General features: G+C 50.3%; 1 protein-coding gene across 1 annotated transcript; it reads left to right on the top strand.

Annotated features, from left to right (window-relative positions):
- Positions 1-525: 525 nt before the first annotated feature.
- On the top strand, positions 526-13,934 carry NLRP13 (NLR family pyrin domain containing 13). The gene is made up of 8 exons (XM_037053923.1): positions 526-826; positions 2,672-4,229; positions 5,249-5,416; positions 6,519-6,686; positions 7,852-8,022; positions 10,025-10,195; positions 11,689-11,859; positions 13,760-13,934. Exons 1-8 carry the CDS (start codon positions 526-528, stop codon positions 13,932-13,934), a joined length of 2,883 nt encoding a protein of 960 aa, XP_036909818.1.
- The last annotated feature ends 2,040 nt before the right edge of the window (positions 13,935-15,974 follow it).

Genomic DNA, 15,974 nt, shown 5'->3' with positions numbered 1-15,974 from the left:
CATAATTTGAGACCCATATAAATTTGGTGTGCATAAAAATACTACACGGCTGAGGCCTCATGTGTGCCAGGGGCTGGTGGTAACAGCCAAGAACAGGCAGGGTCCCGTTCAGAGGAAGTGGACGTCCCGGTGGGAGACAGGCTGATAAACATGTGTACGAACGCAGGCAGCGGGACGTGAACGGAGTGAGGATATAGCTTCCGGGCGTGTCCAACCTGCGGCCTGGAGGCCGCATGCAGCCCAAGATGGCTATGAAGGTGGCCCAATACAAAATCACAGATTTACTTAAAACCTTTTCTTTTTTTTGCTTTTGCTCATCAGTTCTCATCAGTGTTTGACCCAAGCCAACTCTTCTTCTTCCAGTGTGGCCCAGAGACACCAGAAGGTTGGACACCCCTGGACCCTTTGGAAGGAGGTGGGGGGGAGGTCAGGTTTATGGTTTTTCTGCTTCCTCTCCTGCAGCTCCTGGTTGTCTGGTGTGGGGCGCAGGTGTCGGGGAAGCTGGGAATCGGGTGCGCTGGCAGAATGAGCTCCTCGGTGAGCGTGGCTGGGGACGACGGTTCCTGGGACAAACTTCTGTCCCACCTGAGGGGCCTGGATCAGTGCCAGCTGGAGGACTTCAAACTCGGCCTCCAGTCTCCACAGTGGCTGCCCAGTGGCTCCCGGAAGATCCCTTGGGCCGACGTGAAGGCCGCCAACCCCACGGACCTGCTGTGTCTGCTGAACAAGCACTTCCCGGGGAGGCAGGTGTGGGAGGTGACCCTCCGAATCTTTGAGAACATGAATCTGACTTCACTTTGTGAGGAACTGAGAGCTGAGATGAATGGTGAGTGGGGGCTGGAGGAATGGGGCCATGGGGGGAGGGAGACACAGGATGGGGGGGGGACACAGGGAGATGGAGACACTGGGAGCATTGGGAGATGAGGGACGAGGGGACATGTACCCTCATGGCAGCAAAGATGCTGCTCTTGGATTTTTATGGGGTCAATCCAAATTGCTGGTCGTAGCTGAGTAATGATGGGCTCAATACGTACACCACGTGGTGTGTTAGCCTGTGACACCCGCAGTGGACAAGAGAGAGAAAAAGGTGGACGGGGAGAGCAGCGGGTGTGTGGTGTGTAGGGGTCTGGAGCTGGGTGGATTAGGATCGTCAGCCGCCCTGAGGAGGTAAGATTGGAGCCAAGTCTTGGAGGTGAGGGACTGAGTCAAGTGGACATCTGATGGAAGAGCCGGTCGGGGGATCTGGCTGGACCCAAGCTGCAGAGGCCGGGAGGCATTTAAGATGTGCCGTGGGCTTTGCCAAGGAGCAGCTTCCCAAAGAGGTCGCGTCGATGGAGCCGGGCGATTGGCTCCTGCAGTCAACCCCAAGCTTGTCAGGGGCATGGCTGGCCCCCTGGAGGGCACCCATCACCGCCTGCTCGTTCCAGCCTGGGGTACCTCACACCCCATCAGCACTGTTTCTTTCAGAGATGGCACAGGCACCCCAAGACCCACGCCAAGAAGAACCGGAGATCCCAGAAGACCAGTCAGGTGTGCACGCTATTTTGTCTACGTTTGCCATTTTCCTTGAAGTTTTTTTCCGGTTGATAGTAGATTCCATATCCATTTGTCTGTCTCCATACTGTTTTAGGGAACTTGTTTTAGAATAACTTATGGAGAAAGATCCATGTGAGAGAGGATTTTCAAGACCTTGTTTTATTGAAAGTTTCTCTAGTGTACCCTTTGATGAATAATTTAGGTCAACTTCCAAGTTGAAGAGCGTTTCCTGCCAGTGTTTCTGGTGGCCAGTGTCCTCCAGGGCCCTGTGGTGATAAATCTGATGCCACTTTGATTTTTTACATTGTATGGGACCTGTCTTTTTCACTGTGATAGCTTTTGGGGTCCTCTACCCCATATTCTGACATATCATGGGTGACTAGGTTCTGGGCCTGGCCCTCAAGTGGGAGCTTTACATTTAAATTTAAAAAGGCATCTCCTTCTGTTCTTAAATATTCCTTTTTAGTAGTTATTTAAAAATTTTTATGGTTATAAAACATTGCATAACAAAATTTGGTGAGGTCTATCATAATTTCTTTAAAAAAAAAATAGCCCTGGCTGGTATAGCTCAGGGAATTGAGCACAGGCCTGCAAACCAAAGGGCCACAAGTTCGATTCCCAGTCAGGGCACATGCCTGGGTTGTGGGCTGGGTCCAAGTTTGGGGCATGTGAGAGGCAACCACACATTGATGTTTTTCTCCCTCTCTTTCTCCTTCCCATTCCCTCTCTCTAAAAATAAATTTGAAATCTTTAAAAAATTCTTATTGTCTCTTTGACAGCGAGTCTTCCTTCTCTGTTCTGTTTTTCTTCCTGTTTTTAAATCTTGATTACGTTTTTTTACATTACCTTTGAGTCCCCTTATATCCCGCCCCGCCCCAGCAACCACCACACTGTTGTCTGTTCAGTTTTTCTGAAACTCTAACTAGATATCTCTTGTGTTGTCTGAGGCTTTCTAAATATTTGTGTATATCATAAAACTAACTTTTGCTGCCTTTTTCCACTCTCTGCTACTACCACTGCTCCTAAAAGTTAGACCCTTGTGTGTCTGGTTGAAGGCCACGTCATCATTGAACGATTCCTAATGCTGAAATGTCTTCCGAGCGTTGCTCTGCCCTGACTCCCTTCTCTCCCTCAGTCGACGTCAGAATGTACCGAGAGAGGATGAAGGCTAAGATATTGGCGATGTGGAATCGCGTCCCTTGGCCGGAAGCCCATATATACCTCCGCAACGCCACAGCTCAGGAGCACGAAGAGCTTCAGCGTCTCCTGCACCCCAAGAGGACTGGAGCCCAGCCCCAGACGATAGTCTTGCATGGTGCGGCGGGGGTCGGGAAGACCACCCTGGCGACGAAACTCCTGATGCACTGGGCGGAGGGCTTACTGTTCCAACGCAGCTTCTCCTATGTCTCGTACGTCAGCTGCCATCAAGCCAGAGAGATGGGGGACACCACCTTCGCCGGCCTGCTTTCCCGGGACTCTCCGGACTCTCGGGTCCCCATCGAGCACTTCATGAGTCATCCGGAGAGGCTCTTGTTTGTCATCGACGGCTTTGAGGAAATGACCATGCCCTCCAATGTGGACGGCAGCCTGCCATGGTCAGACTGGTACCAGCCACTCCCAGTGGCCAGAATCCTCCTCCACTTGTTGAAGAAGGAGCTGGTTCCGGCTGCTACCTTACTGATCACCACCAGGGACTGTGGCAGGGAAGACCTTAAACGATTGTTATTGAATCCATGGTTTATCCAGATCCCAGGGTTCACCAAGGGAGATCAGGAGGAGTATTTCTTCAGATACTTTGGGGAACAGAAGAAAACCAGGAGAATCTTGCAGTGGATGAGAAAGCAAGAGGTTCTGTCTCGTTCCTGTTCTGCTCCCCTCGTGTGCTGGGTGGTGTGCTCCTGCCTGAAGCAACAGATGGCAAGATGTCCCTCTTTCCAGCTGAGTGCCCAGACCGCCACCCGTCTGTACGCCTGTTTTTTCTCCAGCGTGCTCGAAACCGCAGGGGCGAGTTGGTCGAAGCAGAGCTGGTTGGAGCAGTGGCGAGCCCTTTGCTCTCTGGCTGCTGATGGGATGTGGTCTTCAAAGTTCACGTTTGCGAAAGAGGACATCGGCCATCGGCGCCTGCGGGCGCCTCTCATTGATTGTCTCTTGAGGCTGAATATTCTCCGAAAGGCCAGTGACTGCGAGGACTGTGTCACCTTCACTCACCAAAGCTTCCAGGTGTTTTTGGGAGCCATGTTCTACGTGCTGAGGGGAAAAGAAGGCGCCGTCGGAGGTCTCTCGAAGTATCGAGAGATGAGGGCGCTCCTGGACGATGCCTTTGTGGACACAAACTCCTACTGGCGCCAGATGGTCCTTTTTTTCTTTGGTCTCTTAAACAGAGACCTGGCCAGAAAAGTGGAAGATACTTTGCATTGCAAGATGTGTCCCAGGATCACGGACAAGGTGTTGAAATGGGCAGAAGAGATATTCACATCGGATGCAATCCCCTGCAGTGTTGAATGCCTTCTGATTTTTCAGTGCTTGCATGAGATGCAGGAGGAGGCCGTAGTCAAGCCAATGTTGAGCCACCTCCTTGAAGCAGACCTGGATCTTGGGGAGCCTCAGTTCCAGGCCGTTTCGTTTTGTCTAAAGCACTGTCAAAGGTTAAGGAAGCTAAGGCTCTCTGTCAGCTGTCACATCCCCGAAACGGAGTCGACGGCCAACAGGAAACCACCAGGGTGTGTAACGCATCATTATTTCCTTCCCCAAATTCTCTCTGCTCTGCCTGAGTTCTACTGTGAAAACCTGGGGATCCTTTGTTGTAGCTGTGTGATCAGTGGTTGTGATTGATTGAACATCATCAATCAGCTTTACCCTGGGTGAAGATATTCCTTTAGTCATTGTGTCCCTGGCTCCTTTCATTGGTCTAATCAAAGGTAGAGCTTCTATCTTGGGCACTGCACACAGAAGGTTTTTTATGGGGTAGACATTGTTCTAGCTAATGCATTGTCTTGCATCTGGTGTCAGTAGGCAAGTGGAGGGGCAGCTGCTATTGGCCTTCATGGCTAAGAAAACTGAAGGATGAAAGCGCAGTTGACTTACGCTCTTGCGGTTATTGAGTAGCTCAGCCCGGGTTAGCGCTCAGCTCTCTCCGGGAGCCCCAGATGCTAGATGTTTCTCCAGTGAGTGAGAGTCGGTGTAGGAGTGGGGCTGATGGGGTCCATGAAATTCTGAAGCCCGTTCTGATCAGCTCACCCCTTCATCTCCTAGAAGAGGGAAAAAATCCCAGACCTATTTATCCGCTTTGGCTTCTTACGACTTCGTCCCATTCCTGATACTAACGGTTTCCATGAATGACTTTCGCTGGAGGAGGAATCCCAGAAATACTTCAGCTACTTCGGGTTCTCTTCCTCTGACCTTGTCCCATCATGGACACTAATGATTTTCCATCTCGATAAGAACACCTGACGCATCTGCTAGTTATTTCAGGTCCCAGGGATGTCCACCTCACTTACGTGGTTGCTTTCTTCTGACAAGAATTATTGAGAATTGCAGAAATTACACATGTAAAAGAACTATACTTTTGGGATGACACATTTTCATACCCAGAGTGCTAACCAATCCCTCGTCACTTGTTAGGGTCATTTTCTTTCTTGCTTCCTGTAGACCACATTCTAGGTGTGGATCGAGGTTCATCTATTCATCGGCCTTCTCTCTCCCCCTCAAAAAGGACGAGGTTTGTCAATTCCAGGATAAGCCAGTGGCAGGATGTCTGCTCTGTGTTCCACAATGGGAACTTGAATGAACTAGACCTGAGTAACAGCAAGCTGAATGCTACAGCCATGAAAAAACTCTGCTACGAGCTTAGAAATCCGAGGTGCAGACTCCAAAAACTGACGTAAGTGTGGGACCCTCACAGTTTGACGAGTACCATAGTGGGACAACCCAACCTTTAAAAAATATTTTTAAAAGCTTTTATTGAAGGGAGGGAAAAAGAGAGGGAGAGAAACATCAGTGTGTGGCTGCTTCTCACGTTGCCCCTGCTGGGGACCCGGCCTGGCCCGCTACCCAGGCATGTGCCCTGACTGGGAATTGAACCAGCGACCCTCTGGTTCACAGGCCAGCACTCAGTCCACAGAGGCACACCAGCCCAGGCAGGACAACCCAACTTTTTAAAATTTTTTGCAGTAAGCATCTACTTGTCAGAAAGTAAGGTAGGTGCTCAGGGAAATGAAATCAGTGTGCTTATATTTAGTGGAGCTTCTACTTAGGCAGGGCAGGTGGAAATAAAAACAAATGGGGATCTGTCATGAGTGATCTTGCATGAGAGGCACATGTAAACTAATTTTTCCTCAAGACCTCTGAGTGAGGCTGCTGGTTTGAGTCGGATGTGAAGGGCTGAGAACGTCTAGGACGTTCCAGGAGCGCCTCTGTATCAGCTCTAGGGTTCTGAACAAACTCCGGCCTTTACGGAGCTTACCTTGTGTTGGAGAAACTCACCGAAATGATCAGAATTGTATACGAAATAAGGACATCTCCCAAAGGAGAAGAAAACGAGTTCCTTAAGAAGGGCCTCCCCATTATCTAAAAAAACATTTGAGCCCTGGCTGGTGTGGCTCAGTGGATTGATTGCTGGCCTGTGAACCAAAGGGTCGCCGGTTTGATTCCCAGTCAGGGCACGTGCCTGGGCGGTGGGGCGGGTCCCCAGTTGGGGGCGTGCGAGAGGCGACCACACACACACACACACACTGATGTTTCTCTGAACTCTATTTCTCCCTCCCTTCCCATCTCTCTAAAAAATAAATAAATGAAATCTATTTTTGAAACAAAGGTCCGTACCATGACTCAAAGCCAAATTGTGGGTTCCTCTTTTACCTTGTCCATCCTGGAGCGTCGGTGTGTCTGTCCTCACATGCAAATTCAAGACGACGATGCCCTATCCCCACCCCCCACCCCCGACCCTCCTCCAAACGAGCTCTCTCACCTCCTCTCTCCCTCAGATGCAAATCAATAACCCCCGTCAGGGTCCTGAAAGAACTCATCACCGTCCTGTACGGTAACAGCCGGCTGACCCACCTGAACTTGAGCTCCAACAGCCTGGGGATTACTGTGTCCACGATGATTTTTAAAACCTTCCGGCACTCGGCGTGCAACCTCAAGTATCTGTGGTGAGTCTCCGGTTCCCCAGGACCACCCCCGGGGGTGAAGATTCCCTGGAGGGACAGGAGTTGGCATGGCAGCAAGGGGATCCAGGGGAAAATTAGCAGAGGGGAGAAAATGCTCGTGGGCGTTCAGGAGTCTCCAATTTTAGTACGTATCAGAATCATCCAGGTGTGGCGGGGAAGCACAGATGCTGGGACCCCGCTTTCGGAGACTGAGTGGGTGTGCTGTCTCCGGGGTGATGCTGGGCCATGGGCCGCGCTTTGAGCAGCCTTGGAAACCACCCTGCCCCCGGGCGGGGTCAGGAACGGGGAGGTCAGCTTTGGTTCACGCCGCAAGGGGACTTCTCCTCGAAGACCACTCTGCCCGGGACCGACGGCCTGTCTCGGGGCCTGCCTGATAGGTTGGAATCGTGTGGCCTCACCTCCGTGGCTTGTGACCGTCTGTTCCTGGAACTCAGCAGGAACTCCAGTCTGCGTTTCCTCAGCCTGGGGGGCAATGACCTCTCTCATATCGAGGTGAAAAACCTTCAGAAGCCCTTTGATGTGCCCAAGCGTGCCTTGAAGGAGCTCTCGTAAGTCTTCCCTCTTTATCTAACTATCTGCTTTGCAAGTTTGAGTGGCTGGGTGGGGGGGGGTGCCTGTTGTATGTGCCTGTCCTGTTGACACAGTTCTTGTCATTTTTATTCTTCCCTTCCTCCTCAGGGCTCAGTCTTGGCCAGTTTTGCCTTCAGTATGACTGTGGGCCTCACAGCCTCTTCGGTGTGACCCCTGAGGCTTCCGTCAGCTTCCCCTAAACCCAGTGGTGTCTGACGGGGGGCGCGATTTTGTTCCTCGGGGATATTTGACAATGTCCAGACATTTACTTGGTTTTACAGCTGGGAGGGGAGCAGGCTACGGGTGTGTGTGGTTAAAGGTCAGGTATGATCAACCCCCTACAATGCATTGGGAGACATACCGCAAAAAAAGAACGAGCTGACCCACAGCGCAGCAGGGCAAGGATTGAGAAACCATATCTTGACCCGCTTTTTCCTCCCTGAAGCTTTTGTTTTGTATCTGATTTGATCTTTCCATGAGGTTTGGCTCCCAGATTTGTGGCCCTAAGGGACCAGGAGTTTGAGAATGGAGACAGGACGTTGCTGAGGCTCTCACCTTGCACCTACACCTTTCACAGCTTGGAGAAATGCGACCTGTCGGCCGCCAGCTCAGAGGCACTTGCCTCGATTCTCACCAGCACCCAGAGGACAGCGCGGCTGTGCCTGGGATTCAATCCGCTCCGGGATGATGGTGTGCGGTGGCTGTGTGCCTCCCTGAGTCAGCCCGACTGCGCCTTGGAGAGGCTGGTGTAAGTGTCTCTTGGCTCTGTTTCTGAGAACATCGCCTCCTTTGTTGGGACCTGTGTTCCGAGCATGGAAAACTCCCAGGCATGGAGCAATCACTCCACGTGCTAGGCATTTTTGGAAGACACAGATTCTGAGTGGCACCCTGGGTATGTCAAATCCACCTCTGGGGGTTGTGCCAAGGAATTCCATTTCAGCAAGGACCCTGGGAAATTTTGATTGTTCCAGTCCATCGATATCGGAGTTCCTATCTCCAGACACAGAGCTGGTACCAAAGTTGGTGGGAGGATAAGACAGACAAGCTTCCTCCTGCCTGTGTGGGGGATGTGGTTTTATGGGTGAGACACCAAAAAAAAAAAATCAAGATAAGGAGAAAAACAAAGAGTGAGTACAAAAGGGTGATTAGGTTGGTTGCCTAACTTATCTGAGGAGGTGATGTTGAAGCAGAGACTTGGAGGGAGGGAGGGAGGGAGAGGGGCTACTATTTGGGATGTGGCAGGAGGAACAAGAAAACAAGCAGGACAGGAGTAATGTAAGTGAGGAGGGTGCCTAACAAGAGAAAAGGAAGTTCGGTAGCAAGACGCCTGCAGAATGCCCGGGTCGGGGGCGTGAAGGAATCTGTTTTGTTTGGGCTGCACAGTCATCCGAGGATGGGAAATTGCACAGACTCTAATGGGGGCAAAGTGGGTGCAGAACCACGTGCAGGAGGAGAGGAGAGAACTGGCCTGGTGTCCCGGAAGGATGTCAGGGGATCCGGAGAGGCGGAGCCAGTGCGACTTGGTGGTGGATTGGAGGTGATTTGGGAGGAAAGGGAACCCAGACCTGCTGCAGGCCGTGGGCTTGGGCAGCCAGGTGAAAGGCGGATCAGGACGCGGGTGTGGAAGATGCCTGGTCATCGGCCAGGTGGAGGTGTTGTCCAAGCAGGTGTGTACACAGGACTGAAGCGCTCTGGGGTGGGGGTGGGGTAGTCGGGAGCCCTGGGCAGGGGTGAGTCCACAGCAGTGTGGTCACACAGATGTTACCCTTTAGCTGCATCTGCTTCGTGGTGCAGGTGGAGAGCAGGTGGAGAGCTGGGGTTTCCAGGATCAGGCACAATCCAGGTGGGCATGAAAGAGTGGCGAAGGCCAAGGGTCTTGGGGCACCTCCAAGGGGGCAGTGATGGTGAAGGACTGGAGAGCTGGCCTTGGCCAAAGGTTGACACTCACCTAGCACTGGGCCGCCAAGGACCAGAATATTAATAAGAAGCGAATACATATAATATGGACTAACATTACTCAGCGAGTTTGGGGATAAGCGTTCCTTTGTGAAATCTTCACCTCCATCAAGGTCATGGGTGTATCCATGACCTCCCAATGGTTCCTCCACTCCTCTTAAAAATTATCATCAGCATCGTCATCATCAGCATCATTTTAATAGTAGGAGCAATCTTATAATACTTAATATAGGATCTATCCTCTTGGCATATTATAAGCATACATAAGAGCATTGTTAGCTATAGGCACAATGCCATACACTGGATCTCTTGAAGTTATCCATCTTGAAAAATGGAAACTTGGTACCGTTTGACCACCATTATTCTTTTTTTGTTTTTACCCAACCATAATGACTGGCACACTCTTCTTTTTTTTTTAAGATTTTATTTATTTATTCTTAGAAATAGGAAGGCAGGGAAACATTGATGTGTGGTTGTCTCCCACTCACCCCCTACTGGGGACCTGGCCTGCGACCCAGGCTTGTGCCCAGACTGGGAATCGAACCGTCGCCCTTTTGTTTTAGAAGCCAGCACTCAATCCTCAGAGCCACGCCAGCCAGGGCACAACTGGCACACGCTTGCCGTGCTTATTGTCGGAGTTTGGAACAGGCCAGAAGTCAGTGCACACTCAGTGAATCCTGGGTTAGGGCCCAGGGCCACAGTGCGTTGAACGAACGCGGAGGTCATCTGCGCCTGGGGGTCCTCGGGGTGGTCTGTGTTCCTGAGCTGCTCTGTCTGGGACTCTCGACCCACAGGCTCTGCTTCTGCCAGCTCGGTGCGCCCAGTTGCAGGCACCTGACTGACGCTCTCCTGCAGAACAAGAGTCTGACGCACCTGAACCTGAGGAAGAACCAGCTGGGCGATGAGGGGGTGAGGTTTCTGTGTGAGGCGCTGCGTCAGCCGGACTGCACCCTACAGAGCCTGGAGTGAGTGTTACGTCGCCCCGTCCATCAGCGGGTGGCCCCATGCTCGCTGGAGTTCTAGGTGGCAGCCTGTTCTGGGTGCAGACAGAACTCTTGGCACAGAAGAGCCTTAGGTTTGGTAGATGGTGGGGCTGAGCGTGGTGCATTGTGGTACCTGTGTGGAGAAAACGGGGCAACTGTTAAAGACCAACCACAATGCCCGTTGCCCTCCACTAACATCGCTGCCAGTCGAGGGCACCTGTTACCCACGTCTCCACATACCCTGTCCCTAAACTTCCTTGAGTTCTTCAGTTTGAGACGTAGAAAAATGGTAGCTCTACCTCTGTTTTATTTTTCCACGGAAACAGCGAAATTTAGACAAGAGTAAAGAGAAGTCTCTGTAATGTAATCCACTCCATTATCTAATTTCAACAATTATGGGTTCACGGCCAATTTCTCTTCCCTAAACCCTCACCCACACTCTTCCCTCAAGATTATTTTGAGGTTGGTCCCAGGGGGTCATACCCCTTATTTATAAACTCAAGTCTTTGTATGTTCGTATCTCTGAATAAGGATGGGGTTGAGCTACGTCTGAATGTTCAAAAACACCCCTGTGAACGTCCAAATGAAAAACTTCTTGATAAAACCTGAGGACTACTTTTTTCCAGTTGAGGTTTTTCCCTGCTGACTTGTGGGCATTCCTCACCGTGGAAACCTAGCATCTTGGGTCTGATTTTTGTAGCTGTTTATCTTGTTGGCTGTTCCCTTAGACTTGACCTTTGATGATTTCAAGCATGTGGGTATTTTCACGTTGTCAGACTCTTCCTATAGGGCAGAAGGATTTTGGTTGTCTTCTCCCACCTTAAGGTATCCCGTCCACTTTCACCTCTCTGCTCCCTCTCTCTCTCTGTCATCTCTCTTTCTCTCCTCTGTGTCTTTGTCTTTTTATCTTTCTATCTATGCCTCTTTCCTATTTGTCTCCTATCTTCTCTGTCTCTTCTCTGTTTCTCTGTCTCTTTTTTCCTTTCAGTGTCTCTTGTCTCTATACCTCTGTCTCTTCCCTCTCTCTTCTTTATCTTTCTTGTCTCTGTCTCCTCTCCATCTCCCCCTCTCCCCTGTCTCCCTCTCACCCCCTCCCCTCCTCTTATTCTCTCTCTCCAAATATTTACCTGGATTCTACATCTTGAACTCATTTTGCTACAATAACTCATTGTACGTGAGATTTTGATGTTTTTTTCCCCCACCCAACTATTGAGCTCAGAGGTTGAAACACGTCTGTGTCAGAGCCCTTCCAAGGACCTGTCTCTCTCTGCGCCCCCTTCCTCTCTCTCCCATCCATGACTCTGTCTGCCACATACTCACACACACACATGCGCGCATGGGTGGAGGACCAGCTGCAGGGTGAGACGTCATCGCCGGCATCTCTCTCCTCCCTGGAAGAAGGTAAAGGGGCTGGGGCTGATAAAGCCCGAGCCTGCGGGGATGACTTCCGCCTTTGGTACATTTCCGTCTCACAGCTTGTCGGAATGCTCTTTCACGGTGGAGGGCTGTCGGGAGCTGGCGGACGCCCTGGAGCACAATCAGAACCTGAAGGTGCTGGACATCGGGAGAAACTGTGTTCGGGACGATGGAGGGAGGCGGCTGTGCGAGGCTCTGAAACGCTCGAGTTGTGCACTGCGCACACTTGGGTGAGTCGGCGCTGTCCTTTGTCAGGGAGTCCCCCTCTCACTATTGGGTGGGGATAGGTACTGTCTGGTCGCGTGGGGGTACATGGGTGAGACACGTGAAAGACAACATTCTTCTTTTTTAAAATCTTTTATTTATTTATCTTTAGAGAGGACGGGAAGGAGACAAGGAGAGAAATATCAATGTATGGTTGCCTCTTGTGAGTCCCCTCCTGGGAACTGGCCTGCAACCCAGGCATGTGCCCTGACTGGGAATCGAACCGCGATCGTGTGGTTCACAGGCCTGCGCTCAATCTACTGAGCTACACCAGCCGGGGGACAACATTCTTCTTTTAAAAATCTCTTGGCTTGTAGATATTCTTTCTTTCCATCAGTACATTTTGGATAGAAGTTGCTGGGGGAGAGGACATGCCCTTGCCCTGTGAATCTTCATTCTCAAACAGGAAGAAAAATTTGTGGTTTTGACGGATTCCTGTTTTTTAATTTATTTTTATTTTTCTATTTTATTTTTTTTAAGATTTTTTTTATTTATTTATCTTTACAGGGGAAGGGAAGGAGAAAGGGAAAGAAATATCAATGTATGGTTGCCTCTTGTGGGTCCCCTGCTGGGAACTGGCCTGCAACCCAGACATGTGCCCTGACTGGGAATCGAACCATGATCATCTGGTTCGAAGGCCCGCACTCAATCCCCTGAGCTACACCAGCCAGGGCGGATTCCTGTTTTTTTAGAAGGAGAGAGAAAGAGAAACATCAATTTGTTGTTCCACTTATTGATGCATTCATTGGGTGATTCTTGTATGTGCTCTGACTGGGAATCAAACCTGTGACTTTGGGGCATCAGGGAGATGCTCTAACCCACTGAGCTACCCTGCCAGGGCCCATGTTTTCATCATATGATGCTATTTCTACCCATCAGATGGTACTTCACCTTGAAGCATTTTCTGAGTCCTCCCCAACCTCTACCCTCGGCATTTTATTCACTAAAGTCTTACACGTATGGCCTCCTGTCACCTTTCTTTGTAGACTCACGTGGACGTTGCTGCTGTGTTGAACTGACAGAGGACACGTTTCTTTTTACCTGGGTTCCCAGTAGCTAGCCAACCCTGTGTCCAGATGCTGTTTTGTAGAATTTAGAAATGATACCCTGGCTGGTGTAGCTCAGTGGATTGAGGTCTGGCCTATGAACCAAAGGCTCTCTGGTTCAGTCCCCAGTCAGGGCATGTGCCTGGATTGCAGGCTGGGTCCCCAGTAGGGGGAGCTCAAGAGGCACATTGATGTTTCTTTCTCTCCTTCTCCTGCCTAAAAATAATAAAATCTTTGAAAAAAATAACATGAAAGACATGTCATGAAAGAGGTTGTTGTGGTAACATTTTAGTCCTTTCAAAGGCGCTATAAATAAATTCGTGTAGAGCCCTGGCTGGTGTGGCTCAATGGATTGAGTGCCAGTCTGCGAACCAAAAGGTTGCCGGAAGGTTGCTGGATTGATTCCTGGTCAGGGCACATGCCTGGATTGCGGGCCAGGTCCCTAGTTGGGGGCATATGAGAGGCAACCGATGGATGTTTCTCTCTTTCTCTTTCTCCCTTCCTTGTCCTCTCTCTAAAAATAAACACATAAAATCTTTAAAAAAATAAACTCACATGCACTTTATACTAAAATTGTGTCTCTCGTGTTGGGGCAGGTGATATGTGTTTGTCAAGTGGGATTTAAGGTGTTACTTACCTTCATGGGGTTGGTGGGTGGGTTAAAACGATTCACACTTAGGCGTTTGTGGTGTGTGCCGCTGGCCGGTCTGTTCTAGAAGCATCCCCCCCGCCCCCCGCCCGCCCGGACTTGCATCCCTTTTATTTCCAATTTCTCAGTATCGGAGGACCGTCTTTAACACTCCCTTCCCGCCCACCCCAGGTTGGAGAAATGCAGCCTGACTTCTGCGTGCTGCCAGCCTCTGTCCTCGGTTCTTGGAAGCAGCACAAGCCTGGTTAACCTGAACCTCTTAGGAAATGACCTGGGAACGGAGGGCGTCCACACGCTGTGGGAGTCCTTGGAAACCCCAACCTGCACACTACAGACACTCGGGTAGTTGCTCCTGACTTTCATGGCACGTTTTTGCTGAGAAGTGGGGGTGGGTTGGCTGATCGCTGAAGCAGACATCAGGTTGACGCTGAATTCAGTATCCTAGGGCAGTGAAGGCTAGCAGAGTGTGTAGCAACGGTGGGAATGGTGTGTAGCCACGCCCTGGCTGGGTTGTCCAGTGGGTTGGAGCATCACGTTCCACATCAAGAGGTTGTAGGTTTGATCCCCAGTCAGGGCACGTGTAGGAGACAACTGATCTCTCTCTCTCTCTCTCTTCCTCTCTTTCTCTAAAATCAATCAACTATCCTTGGGAGAGGATTGAAAAGAAATATAGTCAGTCATCTCTTCTAATTTTCTATTCTATCTTTTGTGTGTTGGTTTTTGTAGGCTGGAAGAGGACTTATACAATCTGGTAAAAGCGAAGCTGCAGGAATTGCAGGTGAAGGGGCGTGTGCTGAGGATCCTGTGCGAGTGGGATTTGCATGACCTTGAAGAGAAGTTGTGGTGGTGACCCCGGGACAGGAAGTCACTGCCTTCTCGTGGGAGGTTCTTGGAGCACAACCACCAGAAGCCCCTCCCCCACGTATCACTCGGGTGTCCCCGTTCGTGGGACGAATGGGCTGCCACCTCTGCTGTTTTCTCCGTGCCGCAGGCAGCATAGGACACACCCGGTCGCTAAGACCGCAATCTAATGCTGTATTTGGCCCCAAGAGCTGACGGCGACTTTAATTAAGTGTTTCTTAGCGTCATGTGTTTTCATTCCTGGGTGCGTTACAAAGATTCAATAAAGGGAAGGATATGAACACAGTTTGAGGAACCTTGGAGCTTCATTCCTTGTGGACTGAGAAATGCTAACAGAGGTCATCGAAATCCCCAAATCGTCCTCCTGTGACTAAACCGGACAGACCTCCAGCATGGTTCTTAATATGCAGACACACCCAACCGTGGCTTCTGCTTCTATCTCTGAGGCATCTGTGGCTCTATTTTATTTTAAAATAAAATAAAATCTATTTTGCCCACCTGAAAATACCAGGCAGCATGGGTCCCACACAGAATACAAGGTGAGCTCTGTGAGGCCGTTTGTGGAATTGGATGTGAGGAGTAGGAGTTTATTACATGGTAATTTTTCTCCCTTACCTAAACCAAAATTCTTTTTTTTTTTTTAAAGATTTTATTTAGCTTTAGAGGGGAAGGGAGGGTGAGAGGGAGGGAAATATCAATGTATGGTTGCCTCTCATGCATCCCCTGCTGGGAACTGGCCTGCAACTCAGGCATGTGCCCTGACTGGGAGTCAAACCGCATTTCTTTGGTTCACAGGCCCGTGCTCAGTCCACTGAGCTACACCAGCCAGGGCTAAACCAGGATTCTTTCTTATACCCTTGACTCATAAGCCAAAGCTATTAGGAGTCGTTGTGGGGCACGGTTGGATATTTATTTATTTTGCATTTCATAGCTTACAAAACATCCTCATGGTGTGTCTCCATCTTCATCAAAGGCCCCTGTAGGTAGAGACATCCGGATTTTCCTGATTTAGACACAGATACTGAGAGAGAAATGCTTTGCAGCAGATTAGAGAGCGCACGTTGAAAAGCTGGCCTTTGAACGCACGTCTCTGGTTGTAGGAGCCAACGTGCCTTAGAAGAGCCCGTGAGATCTGACACGTCAGATGCCGCCGTCCTTCTGCGCGCCCATGCGCCCTCGTTAATAAACACAAGTGAAAGCCAGAGTCCTTGAAACGAGTATTTTATTCCCTTCCTCCTTCTGCACTTCTGTTGTTGTTTGGAAGTGCAAGATGGAAGAGCAAGTGGGGACAGGTATATGAACTAATTTAGAATGAGCCCTGGCTGGTGTGGCGCAGTGGGTTGAGTGCTGGCCTGCAAATCAGAGGGTCGCCGGTTCCATTCCCAGTCAGGGCACATGCCTGGGTTGCGGGCCAGGTCCCCAGTAGGGGGTGCGCAAGAGGCAACCATACATTAACGTTTCTCTCCCTCTTTCCCCCTCCCTTCCTCTCACTAAAAAAATAAAAAGCTTAAAAAAAAAGAAAATC

This window comes from Sturnira hondurensis, unplaced genomic scaffold (genome assembly GCF_014824575.4).
Source record: "Sturnira hondurensis isolate 20B ecotype Veracruz unplaced genomic scaffold, ASM1482457v3 Scaffold0008151, whole genome shotgun sequence".
Classification (NCBI taxonomy): Eukaryota; Metazoa; Chordata; class Mammalia; order Chiroptera; family Phyllostomidae; genus Sturnira; species Sturnira hondurensis.
This window is presented reverse-complemented; position numbering and strand designations above follow the sequence as displayed.